At 42.5% G+C, this 23,215-nt stretch overlaps 2 protein-coding genes across 10 annotated transcripts in view; both read right to left on the reverse strand.

Moving 5' to 3' along the window:
• The window catches only part of MAP3K15 (mitogen-activated protein kinase kinase kinase 15), a 63,853-nt gene extending 55,220 nt beyond the window's left edge, over nucleotides 1-8,633 (reverse strand). The window contains exon 1 of one of the 2 annotated variants that reach the window (XM_083612245.1): nucleotides 7,641-8,633. In XM_083612245.1, coding sequence (XP_083468371.1) covers nucleotides 7,641-8,013 — 373 coding nt within the window. In that variant the 5' untranslated portion in view covers nucleotides 8,014-8,633. The remainder of the gene's footprint in view (nucleotides 1-7,640) is intronic. The other variant, XM_083612244.1, reaches the window with a different exon arrangement.
• An 11,372-nt stretch (nucleotides 8,634-20,005) lies between these two features.
• SH3KBP1 (SH3 domain containing kinase binding protein 1) overlaps nucleotides 20,006-23,215 on the reverse strand; it is a 147,278-nt gene continuing 144,068 nt past the window's right edge. For all 8 annotated transcript variants that reach the window (XM_083612322.1, XM_083612326.1, XM_083612325.1 and 5 more), the window contains one exon: nucleotides 20,006-23,134. In XM_083612322.1, the coding sequence (XP_083468448.1) occupies nucleotides 23,093-23,134 (42 nt within the window). In that variant the 3' untranslated portion in view covers nucleotides 20,006-23,092. The remainder of the gene's footprint in view (nucleotides 23,135-23,215) is intronic.

Here is a 23,215-nt window from a genome sequence, read left to right on the forward strand (position 1 = left end):
GCAATTCCTTATGAAACAAATACCATCCCTCTAGCCAAATAGTTGGTTCATATGAGGTGCTGTGGGAAGACCATTTACCTACATTGATCTCTAATAAATGGGAGGGACTGCAACCCCAGAATTAATAATTGAATCTCAAATAAGAAGATGAAGAAGCAGGTCTGCCTAAGCGGGGCCAAGAACCTGGATAGCTGGTGACAATTGGGACAACATTTGGCTAGGTGGACCTATGATCTGAATCTGTATCACATGGCTTCATATGTTCTATCATGAATATTATAACCGAGAGTGTTCATATATTATCTTATTAACTAGTTACAGCTACTATTTAGAAATCAAAATTTAACAATGAGCATAGCATCATGAGTATTGTGATCTGGAAATGTTATCTGTCACAAACTCACCCAGTAACCTAATTAATATAAGCCAGAATAGTGTTTCTAACTGTGGCCAGCCACATACCTTCAGGAAGTCCGTAAGTGGGACATGAACAAAGCCGCTCTTGCTCTGCTTGACTCATCCAAGAGTGTCTGTAGTTGGTCTATTATGAGCCATGTTAAGAACCTTGCCCAGGAAGGTGACATTTGCAATGGGACTATATTCAGATCTTCTGAGTCTAAGGAGGGTCCCTTAAGGACTGGTTTCCCTGATGCCTCTTTCAGGCAACCTGGCACCACTCCCTCTCAGAAAGGTAGTCATCATCTCCTTGGCCCAGCTGGCAGTCTCCTGGGCAAGAACACAAGTAGCAACCTGCTACTGTCTAGCACCTTGTCCATATACTTGAGCCTTATCAACTGAAACTCATCCATTAACACATGAAGCCTCCAGAAACCGACCTGCTACAGTAGCAGTGTCTAAAACCTTATAGATGCAAGTTGTTTATATCCTTGCAAATAAGGTCGCAACAAGCTATAAGAAGGTACCAGTGTGCAAAATACCCCCTATAGAGCTCCACTGGATGAGACACCAAGCACACAATGAAAGTAGAGAAGCAATTCTTTTCTGAGGGAAAGAAGTGGTGGTGGTGAGGAGTTATTTCTGCCAATTCGCCCCTGGTCACCATCTGTTCTACAGGCTTGGGGGATCCTGGGAGGTGGTGCAGGAGACTGTAGGATGAAAGGGGGAATCAGAAGAAATCACCTCCTGCACAATTTTCATTCGTGAAAGCTTCTGCTGGATCAAAGAACCTTCTATCATCAGAGAAAAACAAGTGCGTGCAATCCATTACCTTAACACTAGTTGTTGTTTTAAGAAGGTTTCTCTGCAAAATATTATAATAAAAACCCAAGTTGTTTATTCCCACAATACATTTCATTTAAACAAATTATAACTTGGCTCACGTTGTGAACCAAGCTTACATATGATTCTGCAAAGGCATATAAAGTGAATTGAGCCTGCATGAAGTAACAGGCATAATCAAACAGTGCTTTTCCTAAATATATCCCAAGACTATGGTGTAGAGTTACAATTGTACCCAAACACTCCATCTATCATCATTCTCCTGGAACACTCATCACTTGCTAAAAATAGCAAAGCTGCTTATTTTCTACATTCAGGTATCAAATGAATTGCATCTGCTCCTCAGACAATTTGTTTCAATTACTACATAATGGCAGCATATTTTAAAATCAGTCTTACTATTTACTCCAAACAATTGAAGTTAATTTCAGTGGGATGAAGAGTGAACCTGAACTGATCAAGTGGCAGATCTTCTTATTTTAGTATTTTGACCTACTCAGGTCAAATGTGCTACAGCAAAAATATTTGTTTGGCAATAGACATATAAACATTGTCAAATCAAATCAAGTACCTTCCTTTTCATTTTTTGAAGCTGTCGATAAATAAAAATTCTGACAGCCTCTCCCGATCGCTACAAAACAAAAAATCAAGCAGCTACCATAATATGGCTTCTACCAGCACTTAACTCTTAAATTGGGCTCTGGCCTTGGGAGAATGTCCCACACTGCCCAAGATGTCTTGGGCCAATAAGCTATGCCTTTCCCCCCAAACCAATAAAAAGATGTTGTAGCAAAGTAGGAAAGAGACTGAACTATGAATCACATAGTCCCTGGTTTGAGTAACAAGCATAATATTATGCATTAAAAAAATTATGCTTAATCAAACATGCAGTATGTATCAACTTGCATAACAGCATTACCCCAATATAATATATCAATTCTATTGCAACTTAATCAACTATTTACCCAAGATTTACATAGCAACCTTGTTACTGCAAATATTCTTTGATCTATAATTCCTATTAATCATCCTAAACTTAATATGGCTCTATACATTATTTTTCTACGAAGGCCAACCCCCACCACCCCCAGGAAAGCATGAGATAAGAAAGTAATATCTTTATTCCTGGATATGTTGTAACTACACAATGAAATCAGATACAACCAAAAGCTTATCCACACTGTCAAGATGAAAAGGTAACATGCCAATTTACAATCTTACCTTTAGACAGCTACCTTATATTGCATTGAAACCCAAAATAAAATTTGCCTGAAGGAGCTTTCTCTTTCAATAATAAAAACAGCTACACCAAAACATTGGCTCTATACAGGATGTCTTGTCAACAAAAACATATAATGTATCTCAAACTACTTCTGTGCTTTTCTAAGGGATAGAACAGGCTTCCTCAACCTCGGCCCTCCAGATGTTTTTGGCCAACAACTCCCATGATCCCTAGCTAGCAGGACCAGTGGTCAGGGATGATGGGACTTGTAGTCTCAAAACATCTGGAGGGCCAAGGTTGAGGAAGCCTGGGATAGAATGAAACAACAGCTTTCCTCTCATCACACAAGAACATTATGCGGTCTATCAGATAAGGCATTCATTCTAGAACAAGGTTGCGGAAACCTGTGTCAATATCCCTATGTCATTTCACAATCTTCACTGTTGCCCCTGCAACTCAAGCCTTCCTTATCTCAACTTCTACCAAATGTAATTCTACCATCTTCATAATGGGTAAGGAGTAGCCAAGGCTCCACTGATGGAATCTGTCACCATACCTGTTATCTGTAAAGACCCATAAATTAATATGGCCAACGAAAAACTTCTTTTAAATAAAGTGCTAGTAACACAATGCTCGAATACTTCCATGTACGAACCAGCACTTAATTAAAAGTTATGAGGAAGCAAAAGATAAGTTCATAGAAATTTGGATTTTTATAGCAATTTCCCACGACTGTGATTTAAATTGCTTTAAGGCAGGGGTAGGGAAGCTGTGCTTTAAATGCTCTGCAAAACAAAGCATGCATATGTAAGCAGGGTTTTAAGCACTGGAACTATAACTATTGCAGGCTAGGCAATAGTATGTAAAAGCTAAATGAATAAATCATTTGCCTCTTACTCCTGTACTTGGAGGCTAATGCAAATGTTATTTTAACCACAAGAAAAGTATGTCCCTTCTATCTCTTTGAATCAGTGTCACCTTATTAAAAACAAAACAAAACAAAACCTTAAGCCATTGACTGTTATTTCACTTTATATACTTTTTTAAATATAGGAAAGTTAAGATGACCTGGAACTTGAGAACAATTAAACTCTCTGTAATGCTTTTTTTGGCTTAAATTCTTTCATAGCTGATATGTCAGGGTCAAAGTGTTTTTTTGGGTTTTTTTGCAAGTGTGTAAAATAATAAAGAGATGCATCTTTCCACAGAATAAACTGAGCAAGATATTGACTTTCTTTCCACCTGCAGATTTGATGAATGTTCTGAAACAACTGTAGTAATTAATTTTGCATGCTGCTTTGCCAACTTCATTTCCCCCCTTTTCCTTTGAGGTTTCTAAACAAATAGGCAGCACAAGCTTATACATGTTTACTCAAGAGCAAATCCTATTGTATCCAATGGGACTTACTTCCAGGTAAAAGTCCACAGGTCTGCAGCATTAGTTACCATATTTTTCCGTCTATAAGAAGCATCCATGTATAAGATGCCCCCTATTTTTTTACATTTTTTAAATGGAGAAAAATTAGTCTTATACACGGAAAAATACAGTACATAACAACAGTAAATGAAATGCAGTTTGTTATGTGAAGCCCCATTAACAGGGCTGATTTTTCAGTTACATGTGTAGGCTTTAATAAAAGCTTATAGAAAGAGGCAAGTATAATAATTTGGAGTCCAATGTAAATATGAAAAAAAAAATCTGATTATCATATTCTAAACCAATTCATTTCCCAGAAAATACTTTTCAACTGAACTAAGGTATGCTTTAAATAAACTATCTGTATCATCCAGTCATGCAGATACTTAGAAACTCCTTTTAGATAACAGTATTAAACAGGGCAGAAAGTTGGCCCATAATACACATTTGTGCTTAACAACAGAACCTGGTGTTGGTTTGCATTTTGATTAAAACCCAAGAGAAAGTCTCTGTGATTAAGGAATAGAATGCATTTCACCTTTATTGTTAAAGAATACCACTATGCTGATCAAATGCAAAGAACAAATGAATTAGTAGGACAATAGGATCAGCCCTGTTGAGAGTGGCATAGGTAAAGGACTATGGAGCAGAGAAAATAGGGAGGGGGGCTCTCCTTTCTCAGTCCTAAACTGAAGATACTCACACCATCACTGTTAATACAATAGCAAGGGACACGGGTGGTCTGAACCACTGAGACTCTTGGGCTTGCCAGTGGTGGTGAGCTCCCGTCGCTTTGTCCCAGCTTTTCCCAGCCTAGCAGTTTGAAAGTACACCAGTGCAAGTAGATAAATAGCTACAGCTGCAGTGGGAAGGTAAACAGCATTTCCATGTGCTCTGGTTTCCATCATGGTGTCCCATTGCACCAGAAGCAGTTTAGTCATACCCCGGAAAGCTGTTCGTGGACAAACACCGGCTCTGGCTCCCTTGACCTGAAGCGAGATGAGTACCGCACCCCATAGTAGCCTTTGAATGGACTTAACAGTCCAGGAGTCCTTTACCTTATTATAATACCATGGAACTGGCAGCTGAGTAACAGGAAAGTTTCTCTTCTCTCCTTTGCCCCCCAGTCCTTCATCCAAATGCTAAGTGGGAAAAGCTGTTCTTCCACGTCTTTATCTGCCTAGTTATAAAGCCTTCTAGTTCAGTATGCTAACAGAGCACAACCTCTCGTCTTATCCCAGAATGAAAAGATAATAAAGAAAAAAAAAATAAGGTCCGTAGAAGAGAGGTAAGCAAAGCCATGGTTTATTACAAGGTGGCAGGGATCTGGCTCATAGTAACAAATGGATTCTACAAAATATTTTGGTATAATCTTCATACTGCCTTTACAAATGCATAATTCTTCTTATAAGATTCCAAGAACAAACTTTCTCCCCCTGTCCGCAGCATCCCTTCTTTAAACACACTCATGGAAGAGAGAGCTCTCAATGGCATTTATCCATAAAAGCAAAATGAAATCTCCATGCTTAGCCAGTATGTGTACCTTTCAACACAAGATGCTGGGGACAAACAACAGAGATGACTATGGCCTTCATGGGCTGCTTGCGAGCTTCCAGGGCTATCTGGCTGATCCTGGTCTCTACAGGCATTACTGGAGAAAGAATGCTAGATTTGTGGATGGTCACTAGTTCAGTCACTCCTATGTGTTCTTGCTTTGCAAGAGAGCCTCTTTTGATTCATTAAGGACAATGTAAGTTTTGCAAGAAGCCAAACTAAGGTCCCATTAAGGTGCCCTACACAGGAAAGCAATGGTGGTCAACCGGTGGCTGTTTGGATGTTGTTGGACCTCATTCCCCATCAGCCCCAGTCAAGAGGGCCATTGGTCAGGGATTATCAAAGCCACAGTCCGAAGGGCTACAGGTTTCTCATCCCTGAAGTTGTGAAAAACCATGTTTAAGACAGAAATCTTACATATATTACCTGGCTATGAAAGTCCATTGAACACAATGGGATTTACCAGACACAGATCTAGAGTTTGGGGGGCCCCTGGGCAGACTGCACTTTGTAGGTGCCCCATGCCAATCCCCCCCAACACACATTTGCAGTTGGGTCCCCCAGCTGTAGCCATATGAGCATCTTCTGTGAGCAATGGGGGAGGGGGGCAAGCAGGAGGCTGGCAGCTGCCCTACCACCAAGGAGGACTAGTGGTGGTGCATGCTGGGGTGGGGGCAAGCAAGGTGCCCACCCTGGCAGACCCTACTGAGGAACAATTGCCCCTGTATTGTGCTTTCACTACACATTTTGAAATATGATGGCTGATTATCCTGGTTTCCATTAAGCTTTGCTTATGTTGCTTCTTCAGCTGCACAAAGCTCTTTGCAGGGCTTCTTCTGTGGTGTATATCCTCACAACCCTGCTTAGCCACTACCATTCTATTTGCACAAACTGAGACTGAAATATCTATTGCTCAAGGACAGTAAATGAGCGTCTCCATGTCACTTCCTTCCTATTCTGTACTTCCCTGCTAGTTTCAGCACTCGGCCGTGTAACTTGTTTGCAATAGGCACTGTCTTGGAAGATGTGAACGAATACTAGGCTTATTGCCTCCATGCATGTACATAATGCATTTTCCCCACAACATGAGGTTACACGTGAAAGAAAACCCCGAGAACCTCCTTCACTGCTGCTAAACTGCCGGCGGGGGGGGGAGGGAGGTGTTATTTGGAACAGTGAATAGATTCCCTCCCCACCGGTTTACCGCACCGGTGCACTTTATCTTGCACCTAGACGGTTTACGAGGAGAAAGCAGCGCGTTAAGCATGCATGCCAACCTCCTCTTCATTGCAAACAGCCTTCTTGACAGCAGGAGGCTTCACAGCTGGAAATATATTTAAATAGAAGCTTTTAAAACATTTGCATACACACACAACCTGATACTGGAACATGGGGTCGTCAGTGCCCACAGGTGCCAACTCCTAGGGGCCGAGTTCACTTCGCCCCCTCCTCCAAATATAAAATATTTGAAAGGGCTGCCCCCCCCCAAAAAAAGTTGATGAGCATTGCCATTCAAAAAGTGTGCGTGCACCGTGTCACGTGATTGATTATGCAGAGCTGGGCTCGCCTGCCCCCCACCCCACGCCCAATATTTTTTTCAAGTGGCAGCACGCAAAGAAAGGCCGGGCTCCTGCGCTTTCGACGCTAGCCGTGCAGCATCGGGAGTAGCGGGTCCTCTTGCAAAGTTGAGAAAAGCGGCGCCTGCAGGAATCAACCGCTCCCGCCTTTCGGCACAACTTCTCAAAGCACAAGAGCTCTCTCCTCATTCATTGCACAGGGGTCCTTAGAAATCCACACGTATTGCGGGAGGAGGGGGGAAGCTGTGATCTCTTGGCGCCGAGACAACCTTCCTGGGATAAAGGGCCAAAGGGCGCAACCAGATCAGAGGGCGCGTCCGCACCTCGGGGGAAGGGCTTTTGTTTTGTTTTTAACCAGCGATTCCAGTCTTCAAAGATCTGCCGAGCGTCCCCGCTGCCTCGCTTGCCCTCGGGGCAGCAGGACAGGTGTTTGGCTTGGGCGCCCATCGCCCTGCCAAGGAAACAGCTTCTCCTCAGCTGCTGAGCGAAAACACGCCGCCAGGCAGGCAGGGGCTGGAAGCGCTAGTGGCGCCTGTTGCTGAGGGAGCCGGCGCCTGGCTTTCTCCCCCTGCCCTGTGCGGTGGGGCTGCCCCTGCGGCCTCCTTTCTCTCCGCCAGCTGCCCTCACTCACCCGCGTCGTAGAAGGCGTCCAGCACGGCCGTCTCGCCGAAGTCCAGCTCGCCAAAGTTGACGGTGCTGAGCTGCGCTCCCTCGGCCTCGCAAGCTCGCGCCAGGCACTGCAGGGCGCCGGCCTCGGGGCTCCGCGCCCCCGAGCCGCCCTTGGGGCCGTCGTTGAGCACGTACACCGCCCGCAGCGAGCGCTGCCGAAGCACCGGCCCGTTGCCCTCCGGCACCGCCTCGGAGCCCGGCGGCAGCGCCTCGGCGCCGCCGGGCTGCTCCGACGAGTCCCCCGCGCTCGCTCCGGCTGCAGGCGGCGGCTGGGGCTGTTGCTCCGCGGGCGCTGCAGCTGGGACGGTGGCGCCGCCGCCCGCCGGGTTCTCCATGGGGCGAAAGCGGGTGGCTGCGCCCGGAGAAGTCGGCGAAGGGGACCCCCGCCCTTAGGGCGCGAAGGAGGGAAGCAGGCTCATCCCGCTGGGCCAAAACAAACTTCGCCGCCGCCGCCGCCGCCGCCGCCGCGCCGGAGGTGGGGGAAGAGAGATGAAAAGGCCGGCGACGCCTTTCTCCCGTCAGCGCGGCTCGCCTCGAGGGCAGGAAAGCTGCCCGGAAAGCTCCCCGCAGGGTTGCTGGCGCGCGGGCCGGTGCTCGCCCTGTCACTTGGCTCCTAAAGGTGCCGCTTGCCCGTCAGGGGGCGCTCTTGGGCGCGCCGCAGCCAATAGCACTGTCCCCACTGATACCGCCAGCGGCAGCGGCGCCCACCCGCGCCCCCGGAGAAAAGCCCAGCTTGTGTCCGTCGGCGCTCTTGAGCGGCATTTATAGGAGCGCGGCAAATCTTCGAGATGCCTAAAGGGGGCGTGGCTGCTCCTGGGCGGAGCCCTCAAGGTCCCGCCCTCTCCTTTTTCTTAGGAGGTCTGGCCAGGGGGTCTCTGTGGGGCGCTCTTAGGACTCCACGCTCCTACAGGCCTTGAAGTCATTTTAACTGTCATGCTGAAGTTTGGGCTGCTTGAGTTTTTTTAAAAAAAATATTTGATACATGTTTTAAGTGCAATGTCTGGTTTTCTTAGACTGCTGGGATTACCCAACAGTGATTTCCTAACACAGGAAAATTGCAGTTGGCTTCTGTTACATGCAGAAACTGCAGGAGGACATAAGGGGAGCTTGATAAAGGTAAAGGTACCCCTGACCATACCGGGACGTGGGTGGCGCTGTGGGTTAAACCACAGAGCCTAGGACTTGCCAATCAGAAGGTCGGCGGTTTGAATCCCCACGACGGGGTGAGCTCCCGTTGTTCAGTCCCAGCTCCTGCCCACCTAGCAGTTCGAAAGCACGTCAAAATGCAAGTAGATAAAATGCGCTGCTCTGGTTCACCAGAAATGGCTTAGTCATGCTGGCCACATGACCCGGAAGCTGTACGCCAACTCCCTCGGCCAATAAAGCGAGATGAGCGCCGCAACCCCCGAGTCGGTCCCTTTACCTTTACCCTTGACCATTAGGTCCAGTTGTGGACGACTCTGGGGTTGCGGCGCTCATCTCGCTTTATTGGCCGAGGGAGTTGGCGTACAGCTTCCGGGTCATGTGGCCAGCAATGACTAAGCCACTCTGGCCAACCAGAGCAGCGCATGGAAATGCCGTTTGCCTTCCCGCCAGAGCGGTACCTATTTATCTACTTGCACTTTGTGCTTTCGAACTGCTAGGTGGGCAGGAGCTGGGACTGAACAATGGGAGCTCACCCCGTCGCGGGGATTCGAACCGCCGACCTTCTGATTGGCAAGCCTTAGGCTCTGTGGTTTAGACTACAGCGCCACCTGCATCCCCTGGAGGCTAATGGATGAGGTGAATTTGCCCATCTGGTCTGGCATCGTGCTCTTACAGGGGCTTACCAGATGCCCGTGGGAAAAGACATGGGCACAACAGCACTCTGCCTACCCACAATTCACAGCAACTGGAATTCAGAAATATCACTGCCTCCCAACTGTGGAGACATGGCCAGTAGTCCCTTATGAATATGTGCATCAGAACTTCTCAGTGGCCCACCTTGCAAGGCTGTTTCCAGTGGCCCAGAAAATCCAGAACTATACTAGAGAAGCATAAGCAGGGCTGAGAGAATAAGTAAGAGGGAAATCCTATATATGTCTACTCAGGAGTAAATCTCATTATGTTCATAGGCGCTTACTCCCTGGTAAGTTCACATAGAATCACAGCCTATATATATATAACTCAAGTTGGAGACCTCTTCCAGCCCATCCTCTTCCCACTGTAAGACTATAACAAGTTATGGAAATGTACTTTTTTTTTAGTTCAGTATGTAAACGTATTGCTTTTACACATGGGTACTCTTTTTTAAAAAATGCATCTTTAAAAAGTATATTACTCTTAAATAGAAAAATAATAACAACAAAAGTCTTTTTTTACCACCATAATGGCATGTTTCAAGCACATTGCCTTTTTGCTAGTTTTACCAGCCCTTAGTCTTAGTTAGACATGAATGACAGTAGGGAAAGAAACTAAGAAAAAATACATTTTTACCCCAAGCTGAGAATGCCTCATTTGTTTTCTGTGCCTCTGTTGTGTGTCCCCCCCCCCCCCCACTTCCAAAACTCTTCTGGGCACTCAGACTGGCCTGGTTTGCATGTTCTGGTAATCCAAACTATTGCTTACAAGGACTGAGCAAACATGTGGGGTCTTGGAGAAGATTTTGCAGCCACTCTGCTCATCCCTAGTCTTTCTTACTGCTACACCACACTGAGGTATACCAAGGTTTGGCTTAGCACATTCTCTGAATTCAGGCACATAAGCCCTCTCCTCACTAACCACAATCTGTAGCCAAGTCATTAATGGGAGCTGGATATGAGATATAAGAATGCAGCCTTAAAAAGTAATTTCTGATTTGCAAAAATATAGAGTACATACAAATACTATTTTAACTGACCCTCTCAGTGTGTTTGTTGGATTAACTTAACCTGTACTCAGTCAACACAGTGTGGTGCAATGGTTACAATGTTGGATTATCACCTGGGAGACTAGGGTTTGAATGGCCCAGCCATGAAGCTTGAGCCAGTCACCATCTTTCAGAGTAACCTACCTCACAGGGATGTTGTGAGGATAAAATGGGGAGAAGAACCATGTGTACCACCATGATCTGCTTGGGAGAAAAGGTGGTATATAAATGTAATTAAAAATAATAATATTTGTTTGGTCCAGGTAAACTAGACTTTAAAAGCAACAATGTCTTTATGATACATTGATACTTGCTCAAAACAAAAGTGAAAAATTAAAAGTCAAGTGTCCTTGCAAAACTTCATAAATTTTAAAATCAGAATTTGAAGTGGAACTATTTAACAAACTCTAAATGAACACCATGGGATTGCTGGGGAGGGGGTTGGCACTTCAGAAACTAGCTTGGTAAAGATGTAGAAAAACACCTGATTTCAGCTTAACATATTTTAAGAAATGTATTTTTAAATAATCGGCTAACTTCTTGTATGCTGTAAAACATGAATGTCCAAGTGCTACAAAAGTGTCTTTAAGAAATTCTAATTGTGTTCACATGTGGTTCAGTTGTTAAGTATAATTTTTTGCTTGACTAACACGTTAGGTAATTGACAATTATATATCAAAAAAGATATCCTCCTCTTGCACCTATGAAAATCCACTGCAATTTTAATGTGCTTTATGTTTTCTTTCTCCTGTTCCTAGTTAACTGTAAACAGCATATTTTGTTTAACGAGAAAACAGAAATGGTGGTGTAATCATGTACCTACACAGGAAAAAAAAGTAAAAGGGAAATTAGCTGCGCAGGTAAAATAATTGTTACCCTCATAACTAGGCAGGTGCTTTCATTTTGCATCTCACAAATAAGTACATCATTGTACAGAAAAATTACTTGTATACAAACTATTTTCCTGTCCCACAACACAATTCTGACCAAATCTATATTTGTTTCTAATAAAACACATCTACAGTGGTACCTCGGGTTACATATGTATGCTTCAGGTTACATATGCTTCAGGTTACAGACTCCGCTAACCCAGAAATAGTACCTCGGGTTAAGAACTTTGCTTCAGAATGAGAACAGAAATCATGTTCCAGCAGCGTGGCGGCAGCAGGACGCCCCATTAGCTAAAGTGGTGCTTCAGGTTAAGAACAGTTTCAGGTTAAGTACGGACCTCCAGAACGAATTAAGTACTTAACCTGAGGTACCACTGTACAAACATTACATAATACAGGTAGCTTAAAAAAGCAACCCCATTTCAGATTTATAGCTTTCTCCCAGAAGGCAGATTTCTGTGCATGGATCACTTTGGATTTATACACACAACAGGGTGTATATACATTTAACAGGGGTGCTATGCATGGGGATTGTGTCTAGCCAAACAACTGAACATAGTGAGCGGACTCAGGTAAGCCCCGCCCTACATAATCAATCGTAAGACCCAGCGCGCGCACACCATTCAAGAACAGCAATGCCCATCAACTTTGGGGCCCCCAGCTCACTCAAATATTTTATGGGGGGGTGCCAAGGGATCTCAGCCCCTAAGAGTTGGCTCCTATGGTTGGAAATCACAGTAAATCACAACTCCCATGCTCCCTGGAAGGAAATTGCACTCCCAAACATGCTCAGATACATCACTTCTATGGAAACAAGGGGCTGGTAAAGTATCGTCTATCTAGTGTTTCTCACTGCCGGTTATACACGCACTTTTCAAAAGTAAGAGTTACAGTGGTACCTCAGGTTAAGTACTTAATTCGTTCCGGAGGTCCGTTCTTAACCTGAAACTGTTCTTAACCTGAAGCACCACTTTAGCTAATGGAGCCTCCTGCTGCCGCTGCGCTGCCAGAGCACGATTTCTGTTCTCATCCTGAAGCAAAGTTCTTAACCTGAAGCACTATTTCTGGGTTAGCAGAGTCTGTAACCTGAAGCGTATGTAACCCGAGGTACCATTGTATTTCTTTTTTTGCATGGTATGGAGGAAAATACCTTGACAGGGAAATGGGCTAGTTGTGGAGGTGATTCTAAACAACACTTTGAGTCAGATCTGCATTTGAAGGGGATGGGGCCAGATTCAAAGTATTTAAGGTCCATTAAAGCTCTGCAATTGCAGATTCACTCTTATCATCCGCTCTAAAAGCAAATAGGAAAATGTGGCCGCTTCTCCATGCTCCTTGTCTGACATTCTAACCAATATGCTGACACTATATCATTGGGGTGGCGTGGGGCATGATTCTGCTATTTCAATAACATAAACCCAAATCTCCTTTTTGTTTTTGGAAACAGTGGCCTGGCTCTTTGGTCCCTGGTTATTAATAGGCTATTATCTCATATGATAAATGTTTATCTAGATAAGGATGGCATGTGTGGAACTCAAAGGGGAACCAAGTTATCAGAAAGTGCAGCAGCGGCTAGCACAAAATGCCAACAAAGGAACCCAACAGCCTGAAGGATACAGCAGACTTAAATAGAAAATACATCCTTGTATTTTCTCACATTGTATTTCGGTGGTGACTTTCTGAATAAATGAACCACCCATTTTTATTTTGGAGTTCCTAGGTACCAATAAAAAGCCTTTAAAATAAAATGCTGTGATCCTGATCCAACAAGGGATATCCACACATGGAAGCAAACTTTTGAATGGGAAGCCAATGCAGAAATTCACACTGCAGTGCCTACCGGGGTTCCTCTGAACAACCCAGCGGTGTCTTCAAATTGATGCACATCTAATGCACACCAAGGACCTACTAGCTGCCGCAAAAGCACTGCCATAACAGTTTCTCTACCATGCAGGTGGAGGGCATTATCTTCTGATCTCACCACTGAAATCCTTTCTAAAGAGCAGGCAGGCTAAGCACCACAGCACTGGGGTCAGAGATAAACCCCTCTGCCTGCTCTTTAAGAGTAAAAGGCAGCGTCGCACACACAAAAAACACTGCAGTGCTGGGGTGGGTGAAAATGCTCTCTTTGAACTTGATCATTAACGTGGCACAGTTAGTTCTGTGGCGAGTATGAGGCAACATTTCTACCCCTCCCAATCCCAGCACTAATAGTCGTAAAGGTAAAGGGATCCCTGACCATTAGGTCCAGTCATGGCCAACTCTAGGGTTGCGGCGCTCATCTCGCTTTATTGGCCAAGGGAGCTGGCGTAAAGCTTCCGGGTCATGTGGTCAGCATGACTAAGCCGCTTCTGGCGAACCAGAGCAGCGCACAGAAACGCCGTTTACCTTCCTGCTGGAGCGGTTTTATCTATCCTATTTACCTATACCTATTTATCTACTTGTACTTTGACGTGCTTTCGAACTGCTAGGTTGGCAGGAGCAGGGACCGAGCAACGGGAGCTCACCCCGTCGCGGGGATTCGAACCGCCGACCTTCTGATCGGCAAGTCCTAGGCTCTGTGGTTTAACCCACAGTGGAGGTGGGTGCAAACCCTGACCAGAATTCTGAGCAGAGTAAAATAAAGCATTTCCAGCCCTCCACACTGAAGTGGACATGACTTGGAAATGCCGGTTGCATGGGTGTTTGTTTGTGAAAGTTGTGAATGTATGTGGGACTGGGACTGTGTTTGGAGGTGTGAAAGTGAGAGAGGGAGGAGGAGGCAGCTATGTTGCCTGGGTTCCTGGGGTGTGTGCTATTTGTTGAATGGCTGTGGCAAGTGTGTGAACTACATTGGGTTGTATGTGTAGTTGTGTGCATGAACAATACACACACACACTGGCTATTGCCCACCACAGGCATGCGGCCCTCGGAGGGTGACTGATCATCAACGTGGCCCTTGGCCCAAAAAGAATTAGCCATCCTTGCTGGGGAGGAAGCTGCTTTGTAAACAGTGAGACTTCTAAGTAGACATGTGTAGGAATGCAAGGTTTATTTTGTTAGTTTGCACAGGCTTCCCCAAATTTCCCTGCAATAAGTTAACATGTCCAATTCCCTCCTCCCAGACTTTGAATATTTAGGAACTGCAGATGAAACTTTGCTCCCTGCCACTTCCCCTCCATATTTTTGTCAACGCAATTTTGAAGTTCCTTGTAAGGGAGTAAATGGTATGTGACTGTGTTGCCTGACCAACAGCTATGTTCTCGTTCTGAAAATAATTAACAGGTTAAGCAGAAGTGGATCACCAATTAAATCAACTTTACTGCTCAGTATATTATCCCTTATGTATTGCATTTGGCCTGTACATCCAGAAACAGACTTGCACATAGAATTAAAAAATGTAGATATTACTAAAAATATAGAGAAGTGAATGTTTATATTATTATTAAAGAAGCGTTTCAATAGATACACTAGCATAATGTACTAGTATAAGACTCTTCTAAGTACATAGATCAGGGTGTCCTACTTTCAGCATGGCTCAGAAATAAGTTTACAAATTGCTGCTTTCGTATAGCCTTGCAGTTCCAGTTTAGGAATTTGACTAGGGAGAAATACTTTAAAAGGCCTGAAAGAGTTACTAACCACCTGTGGCTGCCAATTCTTCCACCCTACACATTTGTCTTAGGAGGGGGCAAAACAGACTTGGAAATTCTTTTTAATATCATACATGTAGTTCCACTTTCACATACTGGGTTGCCACATAACTCATCAGAGCATAATAGTAATTACACCTGTTCCAAACAGCTATAGCAGAGGTGGGGAACCCATTTCAGCTCAAACCTCATGGCGAACTTTCTGGGAGTTACGTGTTGTGTTACCTCGGGTTACAAACGCTTCAGGTTACAGACTCCGCTAACCTGGAAGTAGTACCTCGGGTTAAGAACTTTAGGATGAGAATAGAAATTGCGCGGCGGCAGCAGCGGGAGGCCCCATTAGCTAAAGTCGTACCTCAGGTTAAGAACAGTTTCAGGTTAAGAACGGACCTCCAGAACGAATTAAGTTCTCAACCAGAAGTACCACTGTACTGGTTTGGTTTTGTGCAGGAGGTTTGAGTTACTGTCTCAGTTATTGCGTTTAGTTGCTAATGATGCTTTAGGAGTATGGAATTATTTTATTTGTAACATTTTAAGGCTTAAGAGAATATTTTGCTTTTCTGTTAGTTATGCTTCTTTAAATGTGGATCTTTCCTGCATTGGATTTTCATTTGATCTATTTTTTATGTAAAACTGTATAGAAAATATTTTTTAAAATGTTATTTTACTGATGATTGATTTTAGTAGTTTTATAAGTTGTTTTGCATATGCAAAGGCAAACACTATATATCATGAGACATTCTGTTTAGAGGGTGTTAGATTTTAAATTTAATAAAGATTATATAAAAAGGAAATATTTAAAAGTAAATATCAACATTATAATATAAATTAATTTGAATGTGAGTATGGTCATTTAATGTTTTATGTTTATCTTCTGTTCTTCATAATTTTGAAATTAATACTATTAAGTGTGGCATCATAGAGTTCTGTTCATACATATAGAACGGTCAATAGCATATACTTTCCTTATTTTTTTATAATTTAGTATTCCTTTGTTCTTTACAACCACCCTGAGGGGAAGAAAACTGAAAGTGTGTGGTCATATATTAGATAAAATGGTAACACTTGACTAGCACATAATGTATGGCTACATTTTTCTTTGAACTTTCCTACTTTGTGGGTTGCTTTGCAATTTCATTTTCCCTTGATCATTTCCTGTCTAAACAGGAAGGTCTTAAGGTTCATACTGTGTAGGAAGTGCAATTTAGAAGACCCACTTTAAAAACATTTGTGTTGGCCAATGATAAGGATTTCTTAACCCATGGGATTAAATTCCATGTCATTGTCTACAAGATGGTGGATTCGATCAAAGAATTGCCCCTGGTTATTTTCTTGCTGTCTCTAGGAAAACATGAATACCAAACAGGTACTTGCTGTTCTTTAAGCAACACCCAATGGGATTGATTCTTCAAATGTCACTTAAACACTGATGTTCAGAGCTGCTGTTGTGTTCTTTTTCTACTTGGCTTTGCCACAATACAGACGCAGAAGTATAAAGTAGTGGGTATCAGTAGTGCAGTTCTCACCATGCTAGTATGTCGCATTTATGGACAAGAGAGGGGAGAGGAGTACCAAACATTACATAATCTTATTCCAATAAATAAATAAATAAATAAAATATCCCGCCCATCTGGCTGACTTTCCCCAGCCACTCTGGGCGGCTCCCAATCAATTGTTAAAAACAATACAGCATTAAATATTAAAACCTTCCCTAAACAGGGCTGCCTTCAGATGTCTTTTAAATATAAGATAGCTGCTTATTTCCTTGACATCTGATGGGAGGGCATTCCACAGGGCAGGCACCACTACCGAGAAGGCCCTCTGTCTGGTTCCCTGTAACCTCACTTCTCGCATAGCAGACCTTTATAGCAGATAAGAACAAACAAAGGAACACTGCAGCACTGAAGTTAGCAAACTCAGCTCTGACCGAGTGTGTGGAGACATGTACACAAATACGTTATATTTTCCTCGAAGGGACACTCCATTAGTGGCAGATAAATTTTAAATGCCATTCAGAATAACAACTAACTTAACAGTCACCAGTCTAATTCCATTCTATAAATACTTAAGAGAGCACACCAGATTCCGTGCCTGCCTCCTTATACCAGATGAAAAAGGGATTAGGAGCAGAACTAGATGTTACGGGAGAAATATGAAGTAGCCAGCTCTGTATCTCTGCAATAACAATAATGTCGAGGAAGTTAGAATCAGCAGGTGAGAAAGTGCTTAATGCTTTCTCTGCCCACTACGTCATTTAAATGCCTTCTTCCAGGTTGTTTTTAAATTGGTGCCCCCCTCCCAAAGCCAAATGAAAGCCATAATTGAAACTGACTGAGGAAGCAAAGGAAGTTGGGTTTCCTATGAAATACTCTTCTGGTCAGAGTGGAAAACATAGGGAGGGTTAGCTTATCTTCTGGGAGGGAGTCAGAACCACTCCTTTGCCAATTCAGAATAGCCTAGAGGCATTTGCAAAACAGAACCAGGTGGGAGAAAGCAGAAACAGCCATTTCTTCTGTGGATCATCTCTTGAAGATCCTTGCCTTAACATTCCCATTATGTGGAACGTTTGCTAATATGACACCTAGATCAACCCACCACTAGATGAGCTTATTCCGTTGAGTCCAAAGGTCACACTGCAAATCCTCTGTTCACTCTTTATTACTTCTCATATTTCTAGGGCCGAGCCTTAATACACAAACTAGGTCATACGCTGAGCTCCAATTCAAAATCATATAAGAATCACAAATACATTATCCTTCCTGGGCTGGGCTGTAGCTGCCAGTCTCAGGGGTGGTTCTCCTGCAAGGGCCAAGAAGTACTAACGACCGGTGGCATTTTTGTAAGATGCGCTTATTTACAAATATACAAAGCTGTGCACTGTAGGCAGCAAGCCAGACAATGTCCCATCTTTCAAGGATCATGGGTTCATCAAAGGCTTAAGCAATTGCATATGTTTGCAGCTTACCCCAATGCTGCTTCTTGCTAGCTAGATGCAACAGCCTGCTTCTCTTGCTGCCCAAAATCAAACTGCCAGGCAATTTCTTTCACGTTATGCGCATGCACGCACACAAACACATCCTGCTAGTTAAGCCCAAACACTGGCTAGTAGGTGTGACCTGCACCTACCACTTGAGAGTCCCCACCAGCTTTCAAAAACCCATTAGGAAAAGAGACATAAAAGTCTAGAGAGATCATTTTGTCTACTTCACAACACAATGAATCACCTCATACTATTGGCCCACTGTAGTGTACTGCAAGATGCACTTTGCCACTGCAATGGCTTTTCAGACCTTCCGTTAACGTCTTTGGAAACTTACCTTTCCTGTTCCATCCACTATACTTGGAGATCTGCAGAGCCATTTCCCCTTTGCTGCAGGCTGACCTGACTTTCATTAGCAGTAGCTGAGCAACCTTTTAACAGGTGCTGGTACTTAACTTTTTTGCCATCTGCCTGGGATCAGCTGAGAAAGGATACACAATTACAACTACTGAGGAGCTAGAGCTACACTAGATAATGCAAAAACCACAGAGAACCAATGTTTACTCTTCCTCCAGCCAAATGAATCAGTCTCTCAAAAACACAATTAACTGAATGAAGGAAAAGACTGATTCTTTTCTATATATGTTTTTGTAACTTGAGGGGAAATGGGATAAATTTTTGTAGCTTGGGTCTCTCAAGTCTTGGCTTAGTTCTTTAAAAACAGCAAGCAAATATTTTACTTGGGAAGCAGTCTTGAACTCCCCCCATTATTATACAATTGCATTTTCTATAATCACATTGGCTGCAAAGGTGGCTGCAACGTCAGCTTTTGGGAGTCACTGTCTGGTATGGGAACTCAGTAAGAAGAGTTTTCAGGTTAGTAGCTGTAAGGGCTTGCTCATGTTTTCTACACCAAGGAGGAGGTGGCAAAAAGACTAAGCGACTTTGCTTAGGGGTGTGTGTGTGTTAGGGACAGGGATGGGGCAGGCAGTCGAATCCTTTTTTACTCAGCTACAGCTCATGGTTAGTGAGGAAACAACTTAACCAGAAGCCCAAATTTGGACAACATGATAAACCAAAGCTGAGCTTAGTTCAGTGAAGAATAAAGCAGCAACAAAGGAGCTGCAAAGCTCCTCTTTAGCCCATAAATTATTAAGGCCTTGGTAAGCTATAGTTTGGCCTACTGTTTTATGCAAACCAGGCCATAGTGTGCAAACTATTTGCACAGATAGTGGTTTTGTTGCAGGGAAGAAAACATTTGCGCATTTTCTCTAGTTTAATATATTTGACCGCTGTGTTCCAGAGGTAAACCCATCCCCATTTGCCAGGAATTCTAGTGGTCCAGGCTAGCATGGAACACAGATGTCTAAATAGTTTATTTATCTACATGTTACACTGAACTCAGAGTTGGTATATAGATTGTGCTGTAATACTAAGGAGTTGCCTTAATTTGAGATTTTGAACAAAAAGGAAATTGTAGATACACGAAGTTTTAGTAAATTATATAAGGAAACATGTCAGAATTACGCAATGCAAACATATATTAAATATGAGTTATAAAACAAACTTAGCTATGCATAATGACTAAAGCAACTTGAATTCACCATGAAATAAAATGCAAGCAAAAGTTGCTTAATAGAACTAGCACCAAATTTGTGCTTTATCTGTGCCCGCGGAAGGCAATTCATGGCAATTCCAACAAAAGTAGACACCTTCAGTTCAAGATGAATTTGCAGTGTGTTCCTTTCTATTTGCTTTGATGAGAAAAATATTTCTGGCATAACTACATTATAACAATGGCTGTAAATGAATAATTGGTCATTTCTTTTAAAGCACTGGAAGTGTAATTTCTTTGAAAAATGCTTCCTATTTTGTAACTATAATGCAGAATAAGCGATAATTCATCTTTCCAAGAACAACAAAGCTTTAAACAAGGTATTTCCACAAAATCTCATTTAATCTTTTTTTACAAATCACACAATACGTTGGACTCCTCAATACAGTTTTATAAAATGACAATGTACCATTGCAACAGGAAGGGGAGAAAGAAGGGGGGAAATAGAGAACCTGATTTCAGGTCAGACAATGCTGAATTAAGATAGGTCCCTCTGCCCCACTCCCCACAAAAAAATAACACGGCCCTGTGTTTGAACTCATACTGTAATTATTCAAAGTTAGTTTTCCAGGTGAATGAAATCAGAAATCCACTATGCTATCCTACAATCTCAAGTTTCAAATATCTGTAAATTTAGAAGCATTACTTGTCTGCCTGTCAAATTTTTAATTTTTAAGTTAGTAGCTATAAATTCTTATTGCTAGAAAACTACAAGAGATCTATAAAGACCTGGTTGGAAACAAGAGCCTCTATCATCCATAGGTCTAATTAATATGCTACCACTGTTGTGTGGGTGCCACACATTGAGACGATCAGGTCCGGCCTTGCATTGGTAACCTTTGTATATGGATGTACATCCTCAGCCACCCCCCCAAGTGAAGGCAGCAGGAAAAGGAACCAAATGTTTCAACTGACATAGGGTTTCTCTCATCAGTTGTTACCAGAGCAACGTGCAATGCAACCACATGGAAGTGGCTTCTATATGAATCCATTTTCTACAAGTGGCTTTGAGAAGCTCTGTTTCATGGCAACTTTGCATATTCATTTACTTGCCCCAGTTTGGTACACATGGGGGATCCTCAACATGGACACACGTGCATGTTAAAAGCACCTGTTTCCTGTAAAACATTCAAAATAGCATGCCACTGAAGAGGTGTCGTGACCACATGCTGAAACCCACAGACTTTTGGAATTCAACGTGCACATCTGACGCTTCTATTTGCCTTCTGTCCACTCCTAAGCACTTTGAGCTGGCTTGTATTTTACTGCAATGCTAAATCATGTAGCACTGCATTGGTGCATTTGTTACAGCACAATATCTCAAACACTAGCTAGTCTTAGGACTGGGCAATAGTTTATTCTGTAAAACAGTAAAGAATACTACCAACCTCTTGGAACACATGGCCGTTGTGACGATCAAGGAGTTGATTTCACAAAATTTCCTCATGCTTGAAGCACAATGGAAATATACTGATCAAAATGGGTTTGGTTTTCTGAATACAGAGATCGTAATGCAGCTTTAAAATCATAGAGGTATCACAGTGAAAAATGTTCAATTAGTGATTGTGTTAAAGTTAAGCAGTAAGTAAGAAATAGACATGATTAAGACAAGGATTCTGATGCATCACTAAATCTAAAACCTGCTGTTCTATCTTCCTGGAACTGAACTATAGAAATCTTTATAGAGATTACCATCATGTTGGAAGCTTTCAAGCCAATTAAAATCAAACTAGAAGTCAAACAAACAACTCTGAATTCCTAAGGTGGGGGAGAGGAGAATGCTAAATGGTCATGTGATGTGAGTCACCGTGTGATATTTAATGTAAACTTCATAGCTCTGACCACAGAGCAGAGCCAAAACACCACTGGACAGCAACAAGTGGATGTTTCAGCAGCACAAATACCTTAATTGTACAAGGAAACACACAAACCAATCCTATGTGTGTTTTCTCAAAAGTAGGTCTCACTAAATTCAATGGGGCTTACTCTCTTAGTAAGTGTGAGGCTGCAGTCCTATGCACACTTACCTGGGAACAATTTTCATTGAATTGGATTTACATCTGAGTAGACACACATAGGATTGTATTAATAATGCAATCTATTATTAAAATAGGAAATTACAGTTTTTGTCATGAACTATTTTTAGATTGTGCACATGTGCACATACACTCAATTTACCTTGAAATCTGAGATTCTCACTATCTATAAATAGATGAGTTAAATACTGCTTTTCTGTAACCCTAGGAAAGAAAGCCCAGCTTCTAGGATGCCGTTATACAAAAATCACACCATTTCCCCACATTACGAAGTTCACAATAGATGTAGCAATTGATATTAAACACCGGGTTAATATTGCACAATATCTGTGCATGAAATAATACAACTCTCTCTTGTTGTTTTATATTTTATTCATTTTTGCTCTTAGATTATGCATATTCTGTTCACCCAAGATGTGCAAACCTAGAGATGAAAGCAAGTGTTTAAAGTTCGAATGAAATCAAGCAGCAGTGAATTCTCAGTTGAATAAGCCACAGTTGTTGAAAGAAAGCAGCTTCAACATGCTGTGGTCATTATACCACCTTAGCAAAAACAAAAAAACAAAAAACCCCAAACATGTTCTCTTAGGAGCAAGCAGCTAAAATACTGAAAGAGTGACCTCTAGTGGACTGTCAGGCCTCATTGTGATAGCTACATTTCTAAGACCTGGTCTACAACCAGCTCCAATCAGTGTTTGGCAAAAGAAGGCACAAATCATTGCAAAGACCAATTTATCTTCATTTTTTTCCTTTTAAATACACTATTTGTACACAAACTTAAGATTCATCTTGTAGATAATTTTTGGACAAAAGATTGCATATGTAATCGTATTTAAAACAACACATAAAGCTGTTCTATGTGAAGCAAGAGAGAAAGAGAGAGAAAGAGAGAAAGAGAGAGAAAGAGAGAGAGAGAGAAACAAATAAAGGACTCCTCACCCAGATATCAACATTCATTTCTGGCTATATGCAATACAAACATTTTAAGAATCTGTGTGACAAAAGACAATTTAAAAAGTCAAAATCATAAAACCTGTAAACTGATAAACCTGAAGTAGATTTTACTTATGGAAAACATCATTAAAATAGTACCACTATGAACTAAACTGCCTGAGTTTTCAATTGCCTGTGAACTTGAAGTAGAGAAGATTTTAGCACAGTAAGAAGAATTTCAGTCACAACAGTGTGATAACCAAGCCACATGGAAATTCCTCCTCTTCGCTGGAATTTGTGTTGTGCTATTAAAACTCTTGTGCTAGTTGTTCAAACAAAGGGGTGTAGGCAGATCTTTAATCATTTGGCACAAAGTTATTTTGTCTGGGGCATAAAAGTCTCTGTCACGATGAATAATACAACATTCCATCTATCCAGAATTCACTTTGATTGAAGAGCTTTCTTTATATCATTAACTTCCATCTATAGAAGGACAAAAAGTTCCAGTTTAAACCATTTCCACGCAATTCACTTTTGAATCAAATGTTAATATTGCCCAATGCC

Source organism: Podarcis filfolensis (genome assembly GCF_964270895.1).
Source record: "Podarcis filfolensis genome assembly, chromosome: 4".
In the NCBI taxonomy this organism is placed as follows: domain Eukaryota; kingdom Metazoa; phylum Chordata; class Lepidosauria; order Squamata; family Lacertidae; genus Podarcis; species Podarcis filfolensis.